This window comes from Mustelus asterias, chromosome 15 (assembly GCF_964213995.1).
Source record: "Mustelus asterias chromosome 15, sMusAst1.hap1.1, whole genome shotgun sequence".
Lineage (NCBI taxonomy): Eukaryota > Metazoa > Chordata > Chondrichthyes > Carcharhiniformes > Triakidae > Mustelus > Mustelus asterias.
In genome coordinates, this window is record NC_135815.1 from 12,978,395 (window position 1) to 13,005,950 (window position 27,556).

Sequence of the window (27,556 nt, forward strand, 5' to 3'; positions counted from 1 at the left end):
AACACATTGGCCTAATAGTTGCGCCACAGGACTAGCAGTATGGACCCTGTGAGCGCAAAACCCTACTACAGCAAATTAATCTTATGATTCGTGCTCAGAATATGGCCATGATAGTTGCTGGATTATTTACCAATGTTCTTCAGGAAAGTGAATCTCTCATCCTGATTCACTCTGCCTGAATAGTGTCTTGATCACACTAATTCACTGGTCCTTAATACCCTTAAGACATATAGGGATTTGTACCGAATGCTGTGTGATCATCAGGGAATATTTGCATTTCAAACCTGATGGTGAAGGGAAGGTTATTGATGAAGGTTGAGATGATTGTCTTCCACTTTCCTCTTCTGCACTAAGCATTCCAACCAGTGGAAAGTTTGCCCCAACTATAAATCCACATGTTCTTTCTTACAGCTATATTACAGTATTTAAAAATATGCCAACCTAAATACTTCTTGACAGCAGCTCAATAACATGGCAACATAGGAGCAGAAGTAAGCCATTCAGTCCCTTGAGCCTGCTTCACCATTCAATTAGGCGGATTATCTACCTCAACGCCATTTTTCCTTGCTATACCCATATCCTTTGAATTCATTAGTATCTAGAAATCTAATAATCTCTGTCTGGAATGTACTCAATGACTGAGGACCCCATTGGGGTAGAGAATTCCAAAGTTCATTACGCTCTGAGTGAAGAGATTCCTCCTCATCTCAGTCTTAAGTGGCTTATCTCTTATTTTGAATCTGTGTCCCCTAGTTGTAGACCTCCCTTCCTCCACACCCCCCGCCCCCCCCACCAGCCACCCTCCCCCCCCCCCCCCCCGCCCCCCCACCACCAGCCAGAGGGAATGCCCTTTCTAGATGCTTAAGAATTTTGTAAGTTTCAAAGAGATTACCTTTCATACTTTTGAACTCTAGAATACAGGCCCAATCTCCTCAATCTCTCCTCAGAAGATAGCTCAGCCATCCCAGGAATTGGTATGGTGAATCTCTATGGTACTCCCGTTGTACAAATTAAGACTTCATCACTGAGCTTATGTACAGTACAATTTGATAACAAAAGCCTTATTAATTACACAAATAGAATCATAGAATCCTACAGTGCCCAATCGGCCCATCGAATCTGCACTGACCACAATCCCACCCATATCCCCATGAACCCATGCATTTACCCTAGCTAGTCCCCCTGACACGAAGAGGTGATTTAGCATGGCCAATCCACCTAACCTACGCATCTTTGGACTGTGGAAGGAAACCGGAGCACCCAGAGGAAACCCACGCAGACACAGGGAGAATGTGCAAATTCCACACAGATAGTGACCCAAGCCGGGAATCGAACTCGGGTCCCTGGTGCTGTGAGGCAACAGTGCTAACCACAAATGTGTCAATGAGATGAAGTCTAACAATGGGATCATTATATGGCAGAAGATACAAATAAGATTGAAGTGAGCCGAAGATGGTGCTGCACAAATCTGTATGGGAAATACATTAGTGTCACATCCTTAATCAAAGATTTGGAATGGGAATCACTACTGCAAAGACGGGAGGAAAATAGACTGACCACGATCTATAAGATATAAAATGCACTCATGAAACTTTACAGTACCTGCTGCCCTTTGGCAATGACAAAACATGAGGTAGCCAATCAGCAATCTTTCTCCTGAAGACAATCCCACAATGGAACAAGTTGCCAAAGGAAATAATCACAGCCCCATCACTTAAAATCTTCAAGACCCAACTTTAGGTTATTTTCATTAAAAAAATTTCACTATCAGGACTTGCATTTGAGCAGGTCATGCCTAGTTTAACTAGAGTCACGCATATGAATGTTGACGGAGTACGGATATTAGCCTGTGATGTCAACACAACTACAGCAGAAGCATCCCACTCATTTAACCTATCCATATCCCCTTGCAGCCTCAAGTCCTCTTCACAACATTCTTTCCTACTTGTGTCATCAGCAAATTTAGCAACCCATTCCATTCCAAATCTTTGATAAAGTGCATGATACTGCTGTATTTCCCCTACAGATTCAACCCCTTCATCCAAGTCATTTATACCAATTGAAAAAATCTGAGGTCCCAGCTCTGTCCCTGTGGCACATCATTTGTTACATCTTGCCATTTAGGGCTACCCTCAGTGTAATAACTTAGCTCCACCACTTATGAATGAATTACAAACATTTATTAACAACCCTTTACAGGGTGACGCAGATTCAGTACTTCCAGTCTTGCTACTAGGATCTAACTAAGCAAAAGCCTGTGCTCTGCTTGGGTTATCCCCTTGCCAGATACTGATTGGACAACCCTCCAGAAGATCACCCCTTTAAGGGGCTAGCTGCTACACTTGGTTTGCTGTAGGTTCGCCAATCTTCTATCCATGCCAATGTGGTACCCCCGACACTATGAGTTTTAATTTTCCGCAATAACCTTTGAAATATCTGTAATATCTAACCTTGTTCTATTCTGTAATTTATACAGTTTTTGGGTCCCCAAGTCCTCCCTAAACTATTCAAATCAAATAATCTATGCATTAACTTAACATATAAAAAAGACATGCTGGTTAGGTGCATTGGCCATGTTAAATTCTCCCTCACGTGTACCCAAACAGGATTTTTACAGTAACTTCATCGCAGTAAGAAGTCTCACAACACCAGGTTAAAGTCCAACAGGTTTATTTGGAATCACGAGCTTTCGGAGCTCCTTCATCAAGTGAGTGGAGGCCTAATGTAAGTTTACTTGTGACATTAATCATAAACTAAATTTTAGTTTAGTTTAGTCCTTGAAAGTGGAGTCACAGGTGGACAGAGTGGTGAAGAAGGTATTCAGCATGCTTGGTTTCATTGGTCAGAACATTGAATACAGGAGTTGGGACGTCTTGTTGAAGTTGTACAAGACGTTGGTAAGGCCACACTTGGAATACTGTGAATAGTTCTGGTCACCCTATTATAGAAAGGATATTATTAAACTAGAAAGAGTACAGAAAAGATTTACTAGGATGCTACCGGGACTTGATGGTTTGAGTTATAAGGAGAGGCTGGATAGACTGGGACTTTTTTCTCTGGAGCGTAGGAGGCTGAGGAGCGATCTTATAGAGGTCTATAAAATAATGAGGGGCATAAATCAGCTAGATAGTCAATATCTTTTTCCAAAGGTAGGGGAGCCTAAAACTAGAGGGCATAGGTTTAAGGTGAGAGGAGAGAGATACAAAAGGGTCCAGAGGGGCAATTTTTTTCACATAGAGGGTGGTGAGTGTCTGGAACAAGCTGCCAGAGGTAGTAGTAGAGGCAGGTACAATTCAGTCTTTTAAAAAGCGTTGAGACAGTTACATGGGTAAGATGGGTATAGAGGGGTATGAGCCAAATGCGGGCAAATGGGACTAGCTTAGGGGTTTACAAAAAAAGGGCGGCATGGACAAGTTGGGCTGAAGGGCCTGTTTCCATGCTGTAAACCTCTATGTCTCTATAAACTTAGCACTTTTCACAAATTGATCCTCCGTCCCTAAGTATGTTTTCTTTTTAAAACACGAAAATTCTATTTCTTTTGGAAAATCCAAGGATAATCCCAAAATCAGCCAATTCTCTGCTTGTGATAAACAAATGAATTTTTAGAGGGGAAAGAAGGTTTGGATCCCTGAGGGCTGCAGTTTATTGTGTTGAGTGTTTGAAGTGATTCTGGCATTTGCTGCAATGTTGAGAGTTGACTGGGGTTTTGGTGTTGGGAGGAGGCTGTTGTAACCAGGCGCACAGCGGCCTGAGGGTGGAGTTTAAAGGCTGTGTGGCGCGGCTGCCTCCCCACTCTCCCATTTCCAGCCGAAATGGCGAGCCGCCGCCCCTACGACCTGATCATCTTCGGCGCCTCCGGCTTCACCGGCCAGTTTGTGGTGGAGGAGACGGCCCGGGTGGCGTCCGAGGCGGATTCCCCGCGGGCGCTGAGCTGGACCGTGGCCGGCAGGAACCGCACCAAGCTGGAAGAGGTGCTGGGGCGGGCGGCCAGCGCCCTGGGTGAGTCTCAGGCTTCGAGGCGGCCACCAGGCCCGAATCCAGGGAAGGGGGGTGTGGCACTGCAAACACTTCACCCTGAAAGACCAGTGAAAGAAAGCAATATCATTTATAATGCTTCAAATTGTTTTAAAATGGACAAACTCTTCTTCCACCGATTGTTCCCCAGTTGTTGTGAGCAGCAATGTGTCAGGGTATGAAATATTTAAATGTCTGCCATTAGCAAAGTTACTGAAAGGTTAATTTGCAAATTTGGTTTTGTCAGAGCTGATCTTTAGAGTCAGTTTTCTGCTCCCTTCCCTCTTAGCCCAGGATACTGCAGGGAATGGGGTGCATTATTGACCCCTTTAATCACATTTTAATTTGATGTTTTAAGTTTCCTTTCCACTTTGTCCTTTGTTTCAGACGGTTCCCCTCCTTTTGGGAGCTGTTCCTTTTAATTTGCCCCTTTGTTCATATGATTTAATTTGATTGACCAAAAAGAGTGGAGTGATATGCACTGTAAATTTTTCTTTGTTTAATTTTAGAACATAGAACATTACAGCGCAGTACAGGCCCTTCGGCCCTCGATGTTGCGCCGACCAGTGGTACCAATCTAAAGCCCCTCTAATCTACACTATTCCAATATCATCCATATGTTTATCCAATAACCATTTGAATGCTCTTAATTTTGACGAGTTGTCATTTTTTAAAAAACTAATATGAACTATTGTACTCCTAGTGTTGGGCAGGTCATTGATTTCCGCAGTTGGAGCAACAGGGTAAATTAACATTTATTTTTAATGATCCAGAGGCATTTAACAGCTGGAAGCCAGACCCAATTAAGACTAGCTAGAGGACTAGCAAGATGTAGGCTATGAAAGTTGCTATATAAATATAAGTCTTTCAGTGGGGAGAGATGTGTCAAGACAAAGGTGGAATTTCCAGTTTGTAGACAAGTGGTTGAAGGAGATGGTACTAATTAAAGAGGAAGGATGATGCAGTAGATCACTATTTTTTTTTTAAAATGGTGTTTGCAGTTAATGTAGGGCTCAAGCAGGCTGTAAAAAAGGGAAGCAACATTTAAAAAAAAATAAAGGTATAGATTTGTTCACAAAGTTGTTATTTGTTGCCAGTCTCTAGCTGCCTTTGAGAAGTGGTTTGCTTTCTTGAAACACTGCAGTTATTGTGAGGGCGATGCTTCGATAATGCTGTTTGGTGGAGAGATCCAGAACTTTGAACCGGTGACAGGAAAAGGAAATTATAGATAAGATTGAAGCAATCCAAACATGCTGCACCGTTCTTCACACACCACTGGGAAATTCACCAGTGTCACATCCTTGATCAAAGACATTTAATGGGAATCACTGCAGCAAAGGTCGGAGGAAAATAGGCTAACTTTTTTTCTACAAAATGTAAATAGACATCTGGGAATTGACAGAAACAAGAACCCTCTGGTAATGACAAAACATGACATGGAGTTGCCAGCATTGGACTGGGGTAGGCACAGTAAGTAGTCTCACAGATTAAAGTCCAACAGGTTTATTTGGTAGCACGAGCTTTCGGAGCGTTGCCCCTTCAACTGGTGGAGATCATTGGTGTGGGGGATGCTGTCCAATGCCTTAGCAGCTTGCTGCAGTGCTTTTCATAGATAGTTGATCTTGTTGTTCTGGTAGAATGATGGTGGAAGAGGTGATGAATTTATCATGGCCAGTCATGACTCGCCTGATGAAGGGGCAGCACTCCGAAAGCTTGTGCTACCAGATAAACCTGTTGGACTTTAACCTGGTGTTGTGAGACTACTTGCTGACAAAACATGAAGTAGCCATCCATACAAACTGCACAGACCATTTGCTTCTAAGATAGTGTATCAACAATCTTTCTCCCTAAGGATAATGCCACAGTGGAACAAGCTACCAAAGGAAATAGTCACAGCCTCATCACTTGAAATTTTGAAGACTCCTGTTTAGATTATTTCCATTTAAAAGTTTTCACTATCAGGACAAGCATTTCAGCAGGTGATGCCTTATTTTGCTAGAGCTACCTGTACAAATGTTGGCAGCATTTGGATATTTTACCTGCTGTTGACACAACGAGAGCAGAAGCAGAACAATACATGTCCAAATCAAAAAACTGCGTGAATTGGAAGGGAACTTGAAGGTGATGGTGTTTCCATCCACCTGCCGCCCTTTGCCCTTGTACTTATCATAGAATCCTACAGTGCAGAAGGAGGCCATTCAGCCCACCGAGTCTGCACCGACCACAATCTAACCCAGGCCCTATCCCCATATACCCATGCATTTACCCTAGCTAATTCCCCTGACACTAAGGGGCAATTTAGCATGGCCAATCCACCTAACCCTCACATCTTTGGCCTGTGGGAGGAACACAATAAGAAGTTTAACAACACCAGGTTAAAGTCCAACAGGTTTATTTGGTAGCAAAAGCCACATAAGCTTTCGGAGCCCCAAGCCCCTTCTTCAGGTGAGTGGGAATTCTGTTCACAAACAGAGCATATAAAGACACAAACTCAATTTACATGAATAATGGTTGGAATGCGAATACTTACAACTAATCAAGTCTGTGAGAGGAAACCAGAGCATCCGGAGGAAACCAACGCAGACACGGAGAGAACGTGCAAACTCCACACAGACAGTGACTCAAGCTATACTTCTAACTGGTGGAGATCATAGGTGTGGGGGTTGTTGTCGAATGCCTTAGCAGCTTGCTGCAGTGCTTTCCGTATGTTATGGTAGAATGATGTGGAAGAGGTGATTGTTTGAGCTGGTGGAGGGGGTGCCAATCGAGCAGACTGCTTTGTCCGAGATGATGTTGAGAATTTTGTTTTTTCAGACAAGTGAGAATATTCCATTACATGTCTGCTTTGAAGGTGGTGGAGAGGCTTTTTAATCTGCATTTGGACTGGCCTAATCAAATTAGTAACGATATCAGAGTTCTGGATATGCTGGAATTAATGCTGGGCGAGGCAAGGGAGACCTATGCGAAGGATGACAAAGATTTGGCGACATTGGAGGTGATGTCGGGACATTGAGCAATAATTTGAGGTGGAAGTAGACCACTTTGGTGATAGCCTGGGTGCACAGTTCAAAGGTCACCTCAGGTTGAGCATAAGTGAGCATCCAAGAAGTGTTGTGGGGTCATGGTATGGGGAATGGAAATCCTGGCTGGATCTAAGTAGGAGAGCTTCAGTCAGGCCAACATTTGTCAACGTTCAAGAAAGTAAGAACCAAGTTCTTGAATTTCAACATCCCTATATATCATTCAAAGTTCAGTAATAAATATGACTTCATCATCGTTCCTGCACTGTCACTGGGTCAAAGTCCTGGAACTCGCTTCCAAGTAGCTTTTGTGGGCGTTCCTACACAAATGGACTGCAGTAGTTCAAGCAGGCAGTTCACCATTGCTTTGCAAGGGCAATAAATGCTGGCCTAGCCAGCAATACCCACAACCCATAAAAGAATAAGTTTTAAATAAAAAGCATTTTTCTTTCACTATACCCTGCAGCTGCAGTGTCTCAGATTAATGAATTTAGGCATGATAAGATAGCAGAAAGATAACTGGACTTCTTGTTCTCATTGTTACAACAATAGTTGTCTTGTCTGCAGCACAGTTGAAATATTCTTTTATTACCAGCAATGTCAAATCATAAATAACCATTTTGTTTTTCAATATAATTAGATCAATTTGCAATTCCCAGCTGCACATTGTTATTTTGTATGCATTTATTTTGTGGAGTAGGCTGGAGGAGTGTGTCAAAGGCCACAGACAGAGTTGTCTTACACCCAACTGGGAGTTTTTCAAGCCTCAAGATGATCCTCCTCTTCCCTCCTCAAGTCATGGGGTGTGGGTACCTGTTTTCAACTGGTACACAAAGATGATCGAGTTTAGAAACGCAACGACATAGAATAATAAGCTGGTGCCTCTGCGTGAAACTTCGTGTCCTGTCTTGTTCTTTCAAACCTGTTTTAATTCCTGATTGTTTAGTCTCCACTCTTGTGTTACTAAAGTAGATTTCTATGCTTGTTTAACATTGTAATGGGTGTACGTATAACCAACACATGTAAAAAATCACCAACAAAGCAAAATAGCGCAATAGGTGGGGTAATATTTGATGTGTTCCAGTAAATGAAATCTATAACATTTTGTTCTAGAGATAAATATTATTTTTGTCCCTTTTGTGAAATAATAAATGCTCTTGTTTCAGGAGCTCCAGAGCTGAAGTCTAAAGAATGTATAATCTGTGATATAAATGATCCACTGTCGATTGAAGCAATGTGCCAACAGGGATCGGTGATCCTGAACTGTGTGGGACCAGTATGTATACATTTGAGGACAGAGACAGGAAATCTGTTGTTGGAGCAGTGCAGTCCTGTCAATTTAAAGAATGTATTTGCAGTACTTTTCATAGAATCATAGAACCTACAGAAGGAGGCCATTTGGCCCATTTGTTTCTTAAGAAGGAACTCTTCAAAATGTAGCTAATGAAAATATAACAAAACTTACTCCAACTTATAAATCAAAGAAAGGGTTTAATAAAGAAACATCATGACGCCAAACTTGGGGCCTCGCCCTGGGCCACCCCAAACTCCCCACAATTTTACATAGTTCCTTATTTATAGTGAATAAACTGGTCAACTATTACATCACTCTGTAATTGGTTCCATGTTTTACTGGGTCAGCTGACCCTTATATCTTGTTCCCATTGGTCACATTACATCCAATCAAAGTTATCACCAGTTACATTCTAACTCATTGAGCCTGCACCGGCAACGATCCCACCCAGGTCCCATCCCCGTAACCCCACATATTTACCCTTCTAATCCCCCTGACAATTTATCATGACCAATCAACCTAACCCGCATATCTTTGGACTGTGGGAGGAAACCGGGAGCACCTGGAGGAAAACCACGCAGACATGGGGAAAACGTGCAAACTCCACACACAGTGACCCAAGGCTGGAATTGAACTCTGGTCCCTGGTGCTGTGAGGCAGCAATGCTAGCCACCGTACCACCTATTAAAGTTTATTCATTAGTGTCACAAGTAGGCTTACATTTAACGCTGCAATGAAGTTAGTGTGAAAATCCCCCAGTGACCATACTCCGGCACCTGTTCGGGTACACTGAGGGAGAATTTAGCATGGCCACTGCACTTAACCAGCACGTCTTTCGGACTGTGGGAAGAAACTGGAGCACCTGGAAGAAACCCACGCAGACACAGGGAGAATGTGCAGACTCCGCAAAGACAGTGACCCAAGTCGGGAATCGAACCCGGGTCCCTGGCGCTGTGAGGCAGCAGGGCTAACCACTACCACCATGCCGCAGTGAATCTTTCAGAGTCATTGATTAAATGTTGTTGCGCGTTATTTGAAGTGCGGCATTTTTTTGTCTTGAGGGAGGAGACTTATTTTTCTGAAGTGCACTGCAATCTGATGCATGCACAAAGAATGGAATATATGGGATGTGAAAATAATTTATCAACGTGGAGCTTTTGGGAATAAAAGTTTGGGCCAGGAAACATTGTGTCTTTATTAATGATGCATTCTGTAGAGATGGCTGAGTTAAGTTTTTTTAAATTCTGTTGTCACTCAATGTACTAAGGCTGGAAAGGATAAGAATTAATTCAGTAATATTTAGCTAAAAAATTCATTGTGCAGCAAGTTAGGCCAAAAATACATTATTGGAATCAATTGCTTCTCAATGCTAAGTGTCATTGAAAGCATTTAAAAACTACTGTTAGAAATGAACTAGCATTTTATGGTAAAAGAACATTCTAATATATACGTAGCCAACTTAGGCTTTCATAAGCTTTGGTAATGTTTGTTGGAATATCGATTCATGGTTACTGAAATACTGTAACAAATCCCATCGGTATAGAAAGCAAGATAATGCAGTGTCTAGACTTTAAGTACAGTTCAATTTTAATATCTCAATCTATGTTACACTATTATTTGGCTAAGATTTTCATAATAAAAGCTAAAGAATAGAACTAAATAGTCTTGTGTTCAAAAATTAGTATGAAATTACTAGTACTGGCTATGTAGAGAACCTGATTAGACAAAATGTGTGTGATTTAATTAGATTTTAGTGGGTTGGATCCTAACCAGAAAATTGACAAATGTAATCATTTATGAATCATAATTACTAGGAAATAGCGTGAAGCCCACACATTTGTACGGGAGATAAACTATTTTTAACATATGCCGTTGTTTCTAATAGCTCAGAATACAATCTGTTTTTTTGCAATGAAATAAATAAAATGCTGCAGTGATCCACCCTGAAGTTGCTGGTAACTGAACCCAGACTGTCTGTTATTAGTACAGGTTTTTTGGTGAGCCAGTGGTGAAAGCCTGCATTGAAAGTGGAACACACTGTGTTGATGTTAGTGGAGAACCTCAGGTATTGATATTTCTCTTTTTTTAAAGAAATAGCCGGATATTGATTAAGTAATAAAAAGCTGTTTTGTGTGCATTCCTCAGCAAGATTTCAATGTTTTACAAATACACTCTCTTGTTTTTATACATTTCTCCATCGTGAATCTGTAGACATTACAGATGCTAATTACCCTGTATGATTAAAGGTTACATTTCCTTTGAACTTCATCAGTTATTATTTTAAACATCAATTATTTGGGTGTGAAAATTTGAAGTACTGGTTAGACAAAAAAAACTTCAAAACTGATAAAGCTACACAACCTTTGACCAGTCTAATGCCCATGTGGTCAGATACTGTTACTGAGGTTATGGGAGGGATAATGTTTTTAGTAGCTTAAACTTTGATGTATTTTTGCTCACCTTTATGACTGCAGCACAATATTTTTTTAACACCGACTACTGAAAATCAGAAATAAAATCAGAAATGCTGAAAGTGCACATTCAAAGAATGAAGGTGGGTTAACTTTTTGTGCAGGAACTCTTCATCAGATGCCCAGTTCTGATGGAGGTTGTCCCTGAAACGATCTGTTCCTTTCCCATTAACCTAGAGGGCATTCCTGCAAAATAAATTTCAATGGACTGGACATTTTGTCCAGGTGGCCAAAAACACCCTCCACACCAGGTCCTGTTTTCTCAACACTCAAATGGCAGAGCAGGGGTGGGGGGTAAAATATGAAACAAAAGGAAGCAAGTCCTGCACTCCAGATCCCATTAGCTTGTGGGACTTCCTGCCCTATGTGCCCAAGGATCTGTGGGTCGAAAATCGACCTCTTCAGTCACGTGAAGACCTATGGCAAAAACATGACACCTTGAGTAAAGATCATCCTCAAATTAAGAACAGCCAATGGGTATTTCTAATATTTCCTCTTACTTTAGCAGTGATTTATCATTATTTGGGAAACTATAATATTTTTTTCATCTGCTTGAACTTTAATTACATTTGGTGTAGCGATTCTGTGATTTTAGTGACTCAGTTGGCTGCCTGTTGATACTGTGTGATGTTATCCAGCAGCAGTTAACTTTGAAAACAAAACCACTTTCTCATAAAACAGACCAGTCCCCAAACCTTTTGGGTGGAATCTGTCCCATCAGATTTCTAACTTGACCCGTCTTGGAAATGTTCGCCTTTGTTGCTCTTTCAATTGCTTCCAGAATATTACTTTCTTAGTTTGGATTTCCAACTCTGGTCAAGTTTCACATTTGACTGTTCAGTTCATATTTTTGGCTCTTCAAGTGAAATGATATTGCTGAGAGTAACTTTTCAAATAAAAAAAAAAGCAAAACTTGCAACGTTTTGTCATTCACAGTTTTTGGAAGGCATGCAACTAAAATATGACCAGCAAGCTGCTGAAAAAGGAGTGTACATAGTTGGAAGCTGTGGGTTTGATTCCATTCCAGCTGATATGGGTATACTGTATACCAGGGGCCAGTTGAAAGGTAATTTACAATCAGTAAGTTACAGATGATAAACTCAATGTTACGGCAATTCAAATGTTATAGAGCTCCCAAGTTCTTCAATGTTGTCCAGACAGCTTTCGATCCATATACCGTTTGTGTATTTTGAACCATATACTAATTTATAATGTATTTTGTTGATGCACCAATGCATTGTGTGTCTCAACTGCTTCTATATGCAATGTAAAATTAATGTCTAAGCCAAATGACAAAAGCTCAGTGAACTTTTCTGGTGATGGACAATGAAATTGTAGGCGTGTGGGGAATTTTGCTTGTTCGATGCAATCCCAAAATGTCAGGTATGATTTTCTGCTTGCTAGAATTTAATTATTTGTGCACGCATGGATGTTCTTAAAAATCATGATGTAACCAGTAATGTAGAGTAATGGTATCACATTGTCCTCTGAAGATTTTTGAGTTCCAAGTTCAAATGCAAACGATATTTGACTTGGGTGTACATCAGGTAATTAGTTGCTGAAGTAAGATGAGCCCAGTGGTGAAAGAAAAAAGGTACCCAGCTGGAAGGGAACATTGCTGATGTGCCAACTTGAGTTGTACTTCAACACAGGGCACCATCTGGATACTGAACATTTTCAGCAAAGGCTGTAATTGGAACAGCTATCTGCCAGCCTTCAACCTGGTTCCTTGAAGAGTAATCTGAAACGTACAACTAGGATAACCCTTCTTAAGAAACCGGTACCCAATTTGGTATCTTGTTTGGAATACCACAGTGTAATCCAATACTAATCTACCTGCTTTTTTTTGTAACCTGACGTATGTCCAAATGGCAGGTTCTAGTTCAGGTAAACAGAGTTGAGCTAATTTCTGTGAACACCTGGAGAATTTAATCATCAGTTTCAATAGTAAATTAATGTAACCTTTAATGAGAATTAATGCACGACTTCCTTTATACTGTTTTGTTTCTCATGCAATTTCCGAACACACTTGTTTGTACTTTCCAATTATTTCTTAATTACTCAGTTCCAGTTCTGCTTTGTATAAAAATCCACATTCCGAGATGCGGAGAATTCTGTTAGGCTCCAAGGTGAGATTATTTGAACAACTGGGGTATTGAATTCCTTCCATAATTGGAAAAGGACAATTATTGACTTATTGATTTGTGTTATTCAGTTCTTTATTGTTTGTATAACTTGTAAATTTATATCTATAAAATTTGATAATACCTATTGAGAATTCTGTTTAAATCATGAAAATACTTGTAATTTTGATGGGGCTCTGGAATGGAGAAAGAACATTAAGGAAACACTGTGGCCATTCTGGTCAAGCTGAAAAAATACCTCTCAGTTATCTATTTCTTTAAATGTATGTCCATTTTCCTCTTTTTTTTTAACATTTACCTCAGTTAATTCCATATATTAACAAGTAAGAAGTCTCACAGCATAGGTTAAAGTCCAACAGGTTTATTTGGAATCACAAGCTTTTGAAGCGTTGCTCCTTCCTCAGATGAGTCTCCTGACTCACCTGATGAAGGAGCAGCGCTCCAAAAGCTTGTGATTCCAAATAAATCGGTTGGACTTTAACCTGGTGTTGTGAGACTTTTTACTGTGCCCACCCCAGTCCAACGCCGGCATCTCCACATATTAACAAGTCTTTGTGTAGCTAAATCTAACCAGTTTCTGCCATCTACACTTTTATAAACGGAGGGTGATACCCAGTGGTTTTAGAACATGAGCAATTATCCAGATTCAGCTTTTCTGTTCTCTTTTTAAGAACCTCGAATACTTGTTCCTTCTCACCTTCTCTCCAAATTGAGCAATGGCAGCTGCTTCAAACTCTCTTTATAGTTCAAATGGTGATGCAAGTTGGAACAATTATAGTTTAACAGCCTTAAGTACAACCTAATTTTAGCTGATGATTCAGAATTGTTTTTAAAAAAAACCTTTACAGTATAATTGAACGGTGATGTAGGATTTATTTTCCCAAAACTGGCGTATTAGAGAATTATTATTCATCCGTGCATTTACTTGTTTATTTTTCAGGTATTCTGACTGCCGTTGAAAGCTTCCTATTGGTGAAATCTGGACCTGAGGTTAGTCTCTTGTGAATAGTGACCATGTTTTTCTGAATCGTAATGTACTGTTCTTGAAATGGGCAATTTTGGCATTTGTACAATTGGAGATTTGTAACCATCCAATTAACCAATATTGGAGATGACGGTTGTTAGCTTAGTGTTTCTCGGTGAAGTCAGGATGTTTTGGTTTTGGATGATGCTGGGGAGGATGTTACACGTCACTTGGAGGAAGTGCATCTATATGCTCAACTTTAATCATCACCATTGTTTGCTGTCAACCATCTTATTTTCTGAATCATTTTAATATCAAATTACCTCCGATTCTGCATTTTCAACGTGCGTTTGTGATTTTTCAAGTTCATTCATGGGGATCTGGGCATCTCGCTGGTAAGGCCAACATTTCTTTGCCCAACCCTAATTGCCCTTGAACCAAGTGGCTTTCTTGGCCACTTCACCCGAGTGAAGAGTCAACCACATTGCAATGGGTCTGCAATCACGTTTAAGCCTGACCATGTAAGGGTGGCAGATTTCCTTCCCTAAAGGACATCCTACCAGCTTGGTGGGATTTGAACCCATGCCCCAGAGCATTAGCCTGGGCCTCTGGATTACTAGTCCAATGACATTACCACAACTCCATCATATGCCCCCCGTACCAAAATTTGGGGTTTATTGGGATGACTTGTTACGTTTTCAAGCTTTTAACCCCCAAATGTAATCTCTCTATTTAAAACTATCCATTTTAGGATGATTTTGATGGAGGAATGTGTTTGTGAAATTTTTAGTTAATTTATTGCTTTTCCACTTTCCGACCTAAATCATCCTCAAATTCTTCAGTTAATGAATTACTTTTGAAATGTTATGTAAATAAATGCAGCATACAACATATGCACAGCAAGTTTTTATAGCAGCAATGAGGTAAGTGATAGTCTATTTTTGGTTAGTTGCAAGTTAACTTTTGGCCAGGACTCTGGGAGAAGTCCTAACTCTTTTTTTAGATGGATTCCAGGGCCAGAAACTTTCACTGTTCCTTCCCGGATGCTATTATATGTGAATTTTACAGTAATTCTATACCAGACAACAATGGACACTGGCAAGTTTTTGATAAAGAAATGCACTATATTGTCAATCATTAATCGGCAGCCTGATTAAGAAAAGGTCTTAATTGTCTCAATGCACTTTAGTTTGTGTTTTCTGCTGGTCAGAACAGTTTCTATCTTGCTAGGGTGCCAGTTTTCATGATGGAACTTGGCAGTCGGCAGTCCATGGGATGTCTGATCAGGAAAATTTGAGGAAACTGAGAAAGCAGTTCGGACATAAACCCCTCCCAGTTATTGGGGCCAAACTAAGTCGAAGGTGAGTAAAGAATGCGCAAATCTGTTGATGACATAACGGAAGGATTGTGTAGTCCAACTTTACAACTGTGCACTGAAAGCAGAATGTACTTTCTGTGGGTGAATTGGGTTTTGTATTCTGTTGACTATTATACATTACAAATTGTAAATTATACTCGCAAGTTAAAATGTTGCTGTATTTGATTAAGTTGAAGGTGCTTCCTCTGGTAAATCTATAAATGCATACTGAGAAACTTTAAATAATGCTGTGTTCGAACGGGATAGTGCATTTTTCAACAAAGGACTGTAACAGCTTTAAGTTGGACATTTCTCTAAATTGTAAAAATATTACATGACTTTGAGCCACTAACACTTTCAGAAAAACCTCTGGATATCCCTCTGCCATAGTGAACAATATGTCTTTTATCGAGATTTTAAAAATGTGAAAATTTTTTTATTTCTGGCTAGCGTCAATACTTATCTTTTTCACCCTCTGGTCTCCAAATTTTCCTTACTGTTCTGCTTGGGTACAAACTCGTGCTTATGCTAACATGAAATGAATGTTTCATACAATGTGTGTCTGAATCTAGATTTACCACAAGGAAAACTATTTGTGTGCTTTGTCCAGAATTCCAAATGGCAAGTCCTTTATAGATCTGACTCATTATTACTTAATTCTTCTGTGCTTTAATGAAACTGTGTAAAATATAAAATAATAGGTTCCTTTAAATAAAGGGTATGCCAGTAATGAGAAGCTTTGAATTAAAGGTACGATGGTATGTGCGTGTGTGTGTTTTGAGGGAGAAGAGAGATGTATTTAGTTAACGAGAAGGAACAGCTACTAAAAGATGGCTATTCCCAGTGATGTAACAGTTTAAAAAGTGTATGTTTAGGAAGCCTATTATTATCCAATCTGTGGTACAAATATATGTAATGGCCAGAGGCTTCCTTGAATCTGATGGAGTTTTTTTGCCTTCACAGAGGTTCAGTATTTTATAGTAACATAATGAATCAATATGCTATCCCGTTCATTGGATCTGATCCTTCTGTAGTCAAACGCACACAGCGTTACCTGCACGAGAACTTAAAGGAAAGCCCTGTAAGTACATTCTTAGTTTCCTTAAATCCTGTATCTCTGTATTGATATTCATGGTTTGCTTTTTGTTAATACTTTACATTGAATATGGCTCAGGTATTTAGAAATAAGAGGCAAAACGCAAGTCCCATGATTTCCCCAGAAAGCTGAGGCTGCTTTTACTTACTATAATAGTTTACAAAATGGAGTTGGCTGTTGTTGCAGAGCCTGCGTAATTTTGTTGGAATTTTTTCTCCCCCCTCCTGCCAAGAAAACAGGAGATGCCCGTTCAGTCTTATGGCCTTATGTGGACTCTGCATGAGCACTCCTGGCTCAGATACAAGGAGTAAGAACATCAAACAAAAACTGCTGGAAACACTTGTAATTCTCGCAGCGTCTGTGGTGGGAACAGTCAAGATCACTGGGTGTGAATGATTCTTCAACAGTGAAGAGTTAGAAGGGGGCAGACATGTTAATCAAAAAGCGGGAGGAGGAGAGTAATGATCATGAGTGCAATGATGTAAAAGTTCATCTCTGTTAAACAGTGGATAGAAGGATATTAGTGATGAATGAAATGGAGAAAACTTAAACATGCGCATGCATTCACACACACACAAATTAAAGGATTTAAAACTGTGATGATTAAACTTAAAACTGCGAGGATGATTAGTGTTCCTTTACAAGAAAGAAAGTTTACTACAAGCAGCCCACCTCAATTTGATTTTTCTGTGTGTGGTTTATGTTGTCAGTATCAGGGCCAGAGAGAGAGAGAGAGAATGAAAGAGAAAAGGGAGAATGTGACCTTTCAGGAATTTATGATAGCAGCAATTTGGAGTCCCATCTGTTTTGCTGAACACACTTACTTTCAACTGATGCACCGCAGTTCTCAAAACTCATGATGATTATGGTCATACCCATAATATATCCTTTCAGCGTTTTGGGAGTTTCTTCAATATATTTTATAATTAGTGGCTATAGTCCCATTTGATGTCTTTGCTTAACTCCAGGTCCAGTATGGGGCTTATGCTGCTGCCGGTGGCTTGGGCTCAGTCATATTGCTGATGATAGCTGGTTTCTTCTTCTGGTGTTTCACAAGCTGTAGATGGGGAAGGAAACTCCTTATCAAAGTAAGTGGCCTCAATCTATGATTTTCACAAAAATACTATGATAACCGTAGTTGTTAAAAAAATTTAACTTATCAACTTCTGGTACTGCTCTGAATAATTTTTGTTGCCTTCTGTTTATCATGTAGTATCCAGAGTTTTTCTCAGCTGGATATTTTACTCAACAAGGACCAACCAAAAAACAGGTATGTTAATTTCCCCCTTTTTGTTTTCAGCTTGTTTAAAACTGACCCGGGTTTTTTTTTTTTGGATGGTGGGGTTTCCCTTCTCGTCATCTGAAGAGTCAGTAGGGAACACATTCCATTGGCATTGTCTGTCCCGCTGCGATTTTACACTCCAACAATGCTTTAGGCGCTCCTCACTCAGTCTCGCCTCAGAGAGCTGCCCACCAATCTGATCGGCCGACAGCCCTCTAGTCTAGGACCAGGTAGGTTTTGGGGGGTCTTGGGGCAGGCTGGGAACATGAGGCCCAGGATGTTAGAATGTAACCGGTGACAACTTTGTATTGAATGTAATGGGAACAAGATGTAACGGTCAGCTGATCCAGTAAACCATGGAACCAATTCCAGAGTGATGTAATAGTCAGTTGACCAGCTGATTCACTATAAATAGGAACCTGTGTGGAATTGTGGCGAGCTTGGAGTGGCCCAGGGCGAGGCCCCAAGTTTGGAGTAATAATATTTCTTTATTAAACCTTTCTTTGATTTTATAAGTTGGAGTAAATTTTGTTGTATTTTCGTATCTGCATTTTTGAAGAGTTCTTTTTGAGGAAACACCGGAGGGTGGACAGAGGAGGTTTGGGGTGTTGGTGGAGAGGCCAAGGGGAGCCCCCGCAGGGTTAGACCTTTTGGGTTGAAGGGGGGGGGGGCAAGTTAAGCGGAGGCTGCCAGTGCAGGGCTCCCACCTCCCCTTCCTACCTGAGGACTGAGCAGGGTTAGTGTTTGGGCTTTTTCTGTGCATCTGAACTGCGAAGCTGAAAATTGAGGCTGAGTGGGAAACGACCTTTAAGTGTTCAGTAATTGGCCATTTAAGTGCCTCAGTTGGGGCAAGGGTGGGTGAAACTCTCAAAGTTGTGCCAAGGTCATGGCAAGCGGCAGCCCGTCGTGAAGGCCATGTGAGAAATTTTACATTCACCCACCCACTTCACAAACTTACCAGCACAGGAACGTAACATTCTGCCCACTAATACCACCATCAATCCTAAATTTACAAATAGATGATCTCGATTGACCGTCAATCTCTGCCTGGCTGCAAACGCTGCAATTTGGTGGAGACGTAATGGAGTTCATAGAATCCTACAGTGCAGAAGGAGGCCATTCGACCCAGCGAGGCTGCACCGACCACAATCCCACACAGGCCCTATTCCTGTGACCCAACATACTTACCCTGCTAATCCTCTGATACTAGGGTCAATTTAGCATAGCCAATCAACCTAACCCGCACATCTTTGGACTGTGGGGGGGGAAAACCAGAGCACCCAGAGGAAACCCACGCAGACATGGGGAGAACGTGCAGACTCCACACAGGCAGTGACCCCAGGCCAGAATTGAACCCGGGTCCCTGGCGCTGTGAAGCAGCAGCGCTAACCACTGTGCCACCGTGCCACCCCAAATTTAATTATTTGAACCGGCTGTCTAAAGTATAATTATATTTCATTTCAAACTTTGGAAAACAAATATCAAGTTTCACACTGTTTCAATATGCACTATGTGTGTGTGTATTCTATATTTAAGCATACATTAAGTATTTTATTAATAAAATTAAATCGAAGTTCATTAAAAAAATGAACTGTTCAATGAAGTAAAAAGGTTTTTTGACATTCAATCATTTTGCAAGTTAGGAGAAATCTTTCTCCTCACGCTCATGCGCCTGGTCTCCGAAAGAGTTGTCAACTTAGTCCCTTTCCCTGTACCTTTTTTACATTTTTATTCTTGAAATCTTTATCCATTTCACCTTTAAAAGCTGTTATGGATTTTGTTTACTGGTTAGACCACTCTGGGCCCTTGCGACCCACTGCATTTATTTAAAGAAAAGAACTGCAACCTCACCTTTTCATAGAATCCCTACAGTGCAGAAGGAGGCCATTTGGCCCATTGATTCTGCTCTCTGACTGACTGGGCATCTCACCCGGGCCCTATCCCTGTAACCCCACATATTTACCCCACTAATCCCCCTAATCTATACATCTTGAGGCACGGAGGGGAAATTTAGCCTGGGAAATTTAGCCTGGCCAATGCGCCTAACCCCCGCACACCTCTGGAGGTTATTTTGCCAATAAATTGATGTTCCCCAGTTATTGGCTCAGTGATTAGAAGATGTGGTTTTTTTGTGATTTTTTTTTTTTTCTTTATCAAGATCTCTCAATTTTTAGAATCTTGTCTTAACCTCCTTTTGTCCTAATGGAATAAAAATGCCAGCATTTCTCTAGTCTCTCCACATAATTGAAACCTCTAATCCCTGGTATCATCCCAATGAATCTATTCTGTACCTTCTTCCTGATCTTGGCACCTGTCATAAAGCACCCAAAACCAGACACTTCTATCGGAGGCCACACCAATTATTTATATGGATTCACCACTTTTGTTTGTTTTAATACTTTGTATCCCTATTTATAAATTTGGATTCCCATATCTTTTAGCTGTATCAATTTCTCTCACTTTGAGATTTATATATCTGAAATTCTTAACGCCTGTTACATTTGAACATTGAAATATGTAATGTAGGTGCTGTTTATAGAACAAAGAAAATTACAGCACAGTAACAGGCCCTTCGGCCCTCCAAGCCTGCACCGACCATGCTGCCCGACTGAACTAAAACCCCCTACCCTTCCGGGGACCGTATATCCCTCCATTCCCATCCTATTCATGTATTTGTCAAGACGCCCCTTAAAAGTCACTACCGTATCCGCTTCCACTACTTCACCCGGCAGCGAGTTCCAGGCACCCACCACCCTTTGTGTAAAAAAAAAAAACTTGCCACGTGCATCTCCTTTAAACCTTGCCCCTCGCACCTTAAACCTATGCCCCTAGTAATTGACTCTTCCACCCTGGGAAAAAGCTTCTGACTCTCCACTCTGTCCATGCCTCTCATAATCTTGTAGACTTCTATCAGGTTGCCCCTCAACCTCCGTCGTTCCAGTGAGAATAAGCCAAATTTCTCCAACCCCTCCTCGTAGCTAATGCCCTCCATACCAGGCAACATCCTGGTAAATCTTTTCTGTACCCTCTCCAAAGCCTCCACATCCTTCTGGTAGTGTGGCAACCAGAATTGAACACGATATTCCAAGTGCAGCCTAACTAAGGTTCTATAAAGTTGCAAAATGACTTGCCAATTTTTAAACTCAATGCCACGGCCGATGAAGGCAAACATGCCATATGCCTTCTTGATACCTTCCCCACCTGCGTTGCCACTTTCAGTGACCTCTGTACACATACACCCAGATCCCTCTGCCTGTCAATACTCTTAAGGGTTCTGCCATCTACCGGATATTTCCTATCCGTATTAGACCTTCCAAAATGCATTACCTCACATTTTCCGGATTAAACTCCATCTGCCTTCTCTCTGCCCAAGTCTCCAACCGATCTATATCCTGCTGTATCCTCTGACGGTTAAAAACTGTTTCAGACTCTGCCCCAGCGAATTATTCAGACATTAGTACTTACCTCTGTGCGAGTTTGTTTTATTTTCACTTCTTTGCACTGAAATGGATTAAGCCAAGCTGTCCTAATGGTTTATTTTATAGACAGGGAGCAGCAAAGAATATTGAAATCTGAGGCTGCATTGTCCAAATTGGGCAACAACAGAAAACTGAAATAAACCACGTTTAAAAGTATTTTATATTTTGCAGATGGAAGGGACCTCTTTCAGCATGACCTTCTTGGGTGAAGGGTACCAGGAAGGCCAGGATCCACAGCAAGGCCAACCTACAGTAAAAATATGCACTCAAGTGAAAGGGCCAGGTATGGGCAATGTTTAATTCAAACTAGCCTTATGAAATGTTGGTTGACTTGGGGGTGTGCATCAGGTAATTATCATTATAGGGCATTGGGATGTTTGTTCCTGACGGAGGCACAGTGCAGGGGGTAAATCGAGCAAAATTCAAAAACAATAGTAGCTTGTAATTACAAAGCACGTTTAACACAACAGAAATGTCCCAAGGGCGTTTCACGGGAAGATGATTGAGCCATAAGGTGATATTAGGGCAGACAGTCAAAAGCTCGGTCAAAGCGATAGGTTCTGAGGTGCAACCGGAAGGCAGAAAGAAGCAGAGAGATTTAGGACAGGAGTTTCAGAGCTTGGCATCCAGGCAGTGGAATCACGACCACTGGCGGCAGAGCAATTAAAATTGGGATGTCCAAGAGGCCAGAATTTGAGGAGCCTAAACATTGCACAAGGCTGGAGGGCATGAGAGATGGGAAGGAGCAAGGCCGTGGAGGGATTTGAAAATGAGGATAAGGAATTTAACTGCGTATGGATGGTTGCAGTGACTTGTGCTGAGCTAGTAACAGGAGGACAAAGAAGACAGCACGGTTTGGCAGATCGCAGGATGGAAAGAGAATTTTAATTTGGGTTTTAAATACTTTTATGTTAAATGAGCTCCCAGCCACAAATATAGTCATTTGCCCTTTCTTTAATAATTGGTGTACAATGCCCCACTGGAACTAGCTGTATGCTAGCTGTATCTTGGTGAGCAGTCCCAGTCCTACCTCACCAACCACCACCACCAAAAACACATCAATTATCATTAAATTGGAGAGCTTGCATGCTCCCTTCATTCTAATCCTCTCTGTGAAATGTCCTGGAATCTTTGAGGCTACTATGCAAATCTAAGCCTCCCTTTCTTCTTGCACACAGCAGAAAGCAGCGGTGCTCTAAGATCAGAACAGGCTGCCGAATCCGTGTTGGAGCTGAATAGATTCAAGAAAATAGAATTATTGCTCCTGTAATCCGATTTGACTTTTCTGCAAAGCACGTTATTGCCCTTTTACCCTTGTGTTTCTAATTCTTATGAGTTAAAGCATGAGTGAAAGTTTATGCTCTCACTTCAGGAATGTCTTAATAAAGATTTCATTTTTATCATGATTTACTTCCCCTTTGCTTTTTAGTCTTGCCCCCAAATTCTCTGCTGTGTCTTTGCCCAGACATTATATTATTTTCCACTTTTTATTTTCATCCCTGACTATGCACCCACTGCAACAGTGGCCCTTTTTTAAAAAAAAACAGTTGTCTTTCATAGAATCATAGAAACCCTACAGTGCAGAAGGAGGCCATTCGGCCCATCGAGTCTGCACTGACCACAATCCCACCCAGGCCCCACCCCCACATATTTTACCCGCTAATCCCTCTAACCTACGCATCCCAGGACTCGAAGGGGCAATTTTTTTAACCTAGCCAATCAACCTAACCTGCACATCTTTGGACTGTGGGAGGAAACCGGAGCACCCGGAGGAAACCCACGCAGACACGAGGAGAATGTGCAAACTCCACACAGACAGTGACCCGAGCCGGGAATCGAACCCGGGACCCTGGAGCTGTGAAGCAGCAGTGCTAACCACTGTGCTACCGTGCCGCAGTTGTCTTTGACACTGGCAATCTGCAGATGAGGCAATCCTGGGAAGTCTTTACCTGCATATCCTGTTTTCCATGATGGGACAGGGATCTGCACTAAGTCATCTGTGAAGATAAAACCTGGTGAAGAAACTTAAGAGTTCTGTGAAGGGGGAAGCTCTGGAAGAGCAAACTCTTTATTTCTAGATTTCATCTTGGAAGCGTGCGCCTGTGACCCCTTCACTAATGGCCCTTACCACGGGACAAAAATTCACTGTTTAAATTTATAGTTAAGCATCGAACAAATCAGTTGGTAACACATCGAAAAATGAACAGTCACAATGGAGCTTATTTGCTTCTGTTAGTTCCTACCCACTGTTAGACTTGTTGAAAAACTTTGCATCTTTTCAGTAGATCTGAAGTTTCTTTTTATGATTTTTTTTTTGTCCTGTATAAAACTTTTGATATAAAACCTTAAACTATTCAAACATGACAAAATAATTTGAATAAGAAGTTGATAGTTTTTTTCAAAATTATTCTCTGTTATTTGGTGATTTTATTGTATTGGAGATCAAGAATTGCATGCAGCAAATTATCCATAAATAAAAGGCTTGAATATAAGATCCACTGATGTAACCCGGTGATTGCGTTGTCTTTGCCACTTTCCCTTTCTGCATGTGGTAGGTTTTTCTTGGTGGCAGGACATGACGTAGGAAATATATGTTCCTTCAGAAAACAATGTGCTTCTGCTCATCTTTCCAGAGTGCACAACCTTACTTTTTTATTGGCCTTATTTTAAAGCTTGCTGCTATGTTGTTTATTTCACAGAGCCTGGTTATGTTGCTACCCCGATAGCTATGGTGCAGGCAGCTGTCACAATACTGTGGGAACAAAAGTCTCTGCCTAATCAGTGAGTTCCATCACTTAGACAAAAGTGAAATATTTGAAGTTTCAAAATGCTATTGTTGATATTCTAAAGCGTGTGTGCATGTGCGCATGTGTGTTTTTTCTCTTGCTCTGTATAGTTACAGGAAACGGAGCCTGCACATCTGTCTCGACAACAGAAGGGCATTGAATTAGTAATTTAGTAAATTCAATCCTGTCCAGTGGAATGTCCAGCGAGACATTGGTTCCCACAACGGCAGCTGATGGAAGTTACATTCAACCAATAAAATCTGAAATAGCAAACTAGTCTCAGGAATGATAGCCAAGAAACTATCATCAATTGTCATTAATACCCATCAGGTTCTCTAATTCCCCTTTAGAGAAGGAAATCTGCCATCCTCACCCACCCTGGCCTACATGTGACTCCAGATCCACAGCAATCTGGTTGAATGTAACTGCCCTCTGAAATGGCCTAACAAGCCACTCAGTTCAAAGATGGGCAAAAAATGCTGGCTCAGTCAGAGAGGTCTAGATCCCACGACAGAATAAAGAAATACAAAAGAAAGCCTGGAGATGAGAATCCGGGGAGGACATCAAACAAAAATAAACTCATTTCTATCTTTATGCATCAATCTCACTTAATCTTTCTCAATATGTGCCTCAGTTCCTTCTCTTTAGAAATATATCAATTATCCCCTTAATAACTCAACATATGCTCTGCTTCGATTTTCTTCCCTGTTGACGTTCAACAGTATTTACCTCTGGGTGAAAGTATTCCACCTTATTTCTTTATTTGTAACTAGTGTTCTGGTAATTTAATTATCCGTCACGGAGTGTTGAAATCACTCTGAGTAATTCCCTTTCCTTCTATGATGTGTGTCACTTTTTAATGATTTGTAATGTTGGCGTCACAATTAGCATCATGTCCATTTTGGCTGCACAGTGCTGTTTATTTTTACCTGAGAAAATGCTTTTTGTTAGATTTATTTTTTCAATTGTTTATAATTGCAAGACATGTTGCCAAAGCTTTTTGTCTTCCAATTATCAGGACAAACTCTAGAATGCCAAATTTCAGACAACCGCAACCATTTGTACTACTACAGGAGACGATGGGAATATGATCAAGCCTTGCACCTGGGAGCTTGGAGAGCCTGTCGTTTCTGTGTTCCATTCTCCGTGGCAGCACCTCAGCCAATCAGTTGACTTGCCAACCAGTTAGTGCCCCTTTCTCCTCCAGTATAAATTGTTGTGTGATGGTTTGAAATTTGGCATTTTTGCATTTGTCCTGATGAGTGCAAGATGAAAAGCTTCAGCGACATATGTCTCCTTTGAACAAGATTCCAGTTCTGTACAACCAAGCAACTGTTTATTATTCATCTTTAAGTCAGTTACGAATGAAATACTAGTTGCCTGGGTTTTTGAAAATGTCTCAACATATGCATCACTGGCGTAATTGCTCTTAAACATTTAAATGATGCCTGGATCTGAGTAATTTCCTGGAAAATACTGCACTGTTTCCAGTGACTGGTCTTTTGGCAAATGCACTAATCGCTGTAGGTTTGAGGACTGGAGGAGTGAGTTCTGAATGCAGTTTGGGCCATTTGTTGTTTTGAACTTACCATGTTTTCCCCTGTTTTGTTTTCATACAGGGGTGGGGTGTACTCACCTGGAGCTGCATTCTCTAAGACCACCCTGATTGAAAGACTGAACAAACATGGCATTGAGTTTAATGTCATTAGCAAGCCTGAAGCATAAATGTTCCACATGTTTTGATTCCGTTGTGTGTGTGACGCTCCAAGCCCTGCTTATTGACAACAACGTCAGGATTGCACTCGATAAGAAACCTTTAATTAACCGCTTTTTAGCAGCAGTTTGTCCATATCGCTGTATAATGACCAAGAGTGATAAATGGTTTCCGAGGCTTGCTCTTGAGGATTCGGAATAAAATTACACTTTCTTGTTCCGTTCTAATAACAATTAAACTTATTGAATGTAACCATTTCAAAGTTGACTGCTGTGTATTTTTCAATTGAATTTTAGCTGCAATCATTTTATTTGCATTTAGATGTTAAAAGGAAGTAAAAAGTTGAAGCAGCCCAAATTCAAACAGAATTCAGTGTAGGGAAGCTGGGTATTTTATAATAATGTCGATAAGTCTAAACGTGCTGTCCAATAGATCCTCCCCATGTGAATAACAAGAAAGCAAAACTGGGGCTATAATAGTGAGAAGGAGAAAAGTATTGGTTGATTTGGAGGGCCCTGCATCAAGCTTTCACCTGAACCTTTGAATCCAGTCAACAGCAATATCTATGGGCTGGATTTTATAGCCATAATACGGTTGGTGTGGGCATGCAGGACAGATTGGCAAGGCCATTTTATTTTAACCCAACTGGTTAAAAGGCAGGAAGGAAAGGGTGGGGAGAGGCTTGGATTTTACTTTTATAAACTCTTGTAACTGCCGCCTGAACAAATCTGAACCAGAGTGCCCGTGTCCCTAGTACGGCCGATTCTTACATTCCTGTTCTGGATTAAACTGTTTCCTCCCTTTCCAGAAAAGATTGAAAGTTGGGGAGTTAGCAGTGAGAAAATGGGTTTAGGGAGCCAGCGATTAATGGTGCTGAGTGCCACAGGGCCTTATGATAGACTGGTAGGAAACTGAAAGAAATCCTGTAATGGCACTGGAACAAATCACTGACCTTAACCCTCCTCCCTCTCAATTGCTGCACACTGCTCTTAGGTTCTTTCCTTCTACAAACCTGGTCATGGCTGCAGCCAGCTGTTTGCCTCCCTCCAATATGTGATTTAACTGATTTCACAGCATATGGGATGAGATGCACTCTGTGTCAAAGAGCCACATGTAACTCGTGAGCCACAGTTTGGCCAATGCTGTCATAAAGTGTGTTTGGGACAACTTCTCAATAATATGTTCTGGAATCAAACAGGGAACTGGCTATCTTAGACCTGGTAATTTGTCATGATATAGGATCAATTAATGACCTCATGGTAAAGGATTATCTTGGTAAGATCATAAACATGATAGCATATCAGAATGAGGGTGAGAAATGTGGGTCTGAAACTAGAGTCATAAATTTAAATTAATGCAATTACAAGAGTAGTTACTGTCTCTAAATTACAAGAGACAGCTGAAGTGAAATGAGAAAATGGGTTAAAAGGTAAACACAGTGGCAGACGTTTAAGGAGATGTTTCATAACTCTCAACAGCTATATTCCATTGAGAGAAAGAAAGAATCTACAAGTAAGGTACATCATCCATAGCTAACTAAGGAATTTAAGGATGGTATCAAATGGAAAGAAAAGATGTGCATGCTACAAAGACTAATAATAGGCCAGAAGATTGGGGAAACCATCAAAGGATGACTGAAAAATAATAAAGAGGAAAAGGGATAAAAATAGAGGATGAGTGGGTAAATTTTTGGGGCAGATGGAGGATGATGTGGGAAAATGTGAGGCCTGCCCACTTTGGCAAAAAAGAATGGAAAAACAATATTGTATAAATAGGGAGAGACTTCAGAATGCTGGAATATGAAAGTAGGGAATATAAACAGAAAAATGCTGGAAAATCTCAACAAGTCTGACAGCATCTGTGGAGAGAGAGAATAGAGCCAACGTTTTGAATCTGAAAGACCGAGACCTATGGTGGACAGGCATGAAAGTGAAG

General features: G+C 40.9%; 1 protein-coding gene across 1 annotated transcript; it reads left to right on the forward strand.

Moving 5' to 3' along the window:
* Positions 1 to 3,514: 3,514 nt before the first annotated feature.
* LOC144504347 (saccharopine dehydrogenase-like oxidoreductase) lies at positions 3,515 to 25,887 on the forward strand. The gene is made up of 12 exons (XM_078229521.1): positions 3,515 to 3,999; positions 8,201 to 8,310; positions 10,313 to 10,393; positions 11,736 to 11,865; positions 13,884 to 13,933; positions 15,138 to 15,268; positions 16,228 to 16,345; positions 17,329 to 17,448; positions 17,574 to 17,630; positions 21,293 to 21,404; positions 23,821 to 23,902; positions 25,527 to 25,887. The coding sequence occupies exons 1-12, from the start codon at positions 3,813 to 3,815 to the stop codon at positions 25,630 to 25,632; spliced, it is 1,284 nt and encodes a 427-aa protein (XP_078085647.1). The 5' UTR covers positions 3,515 to 3,812; the 3' UTR covers positions 25,633 to 25,887.
* Positions 25,888 to 27,556: the final 1,669 nt, after the last annotated feature.

What these genes read in the sequence shown, in the direction of transcription:
- LOC144504347 (XM_078229521.1), top strand. Translation starts at nt 3,813, where the DNA reads ATGGCGAGCCGCCGCCCCTACGACCTGATCATCTTCGGCGCCTCCGGC. An exon ending in TGGTGAAATCTGGACCTGAG is followed by an intron (nt 13,934 to 15,137) that starts GTTAGTCTCTTG and finishes CTATCTTGCTAG; the next exon opens with GGTGCCAGTTTTCATGATGG. An exon ending in GGGGCCAAACTAAGTCGAAG is followed by an intron (nt 15,269 to 16,227) that starts GTGAGTAAAGAA and finishes TTGCCTTCACAG; the next exon opens with AGGTTCAGTATTTTATAGTA.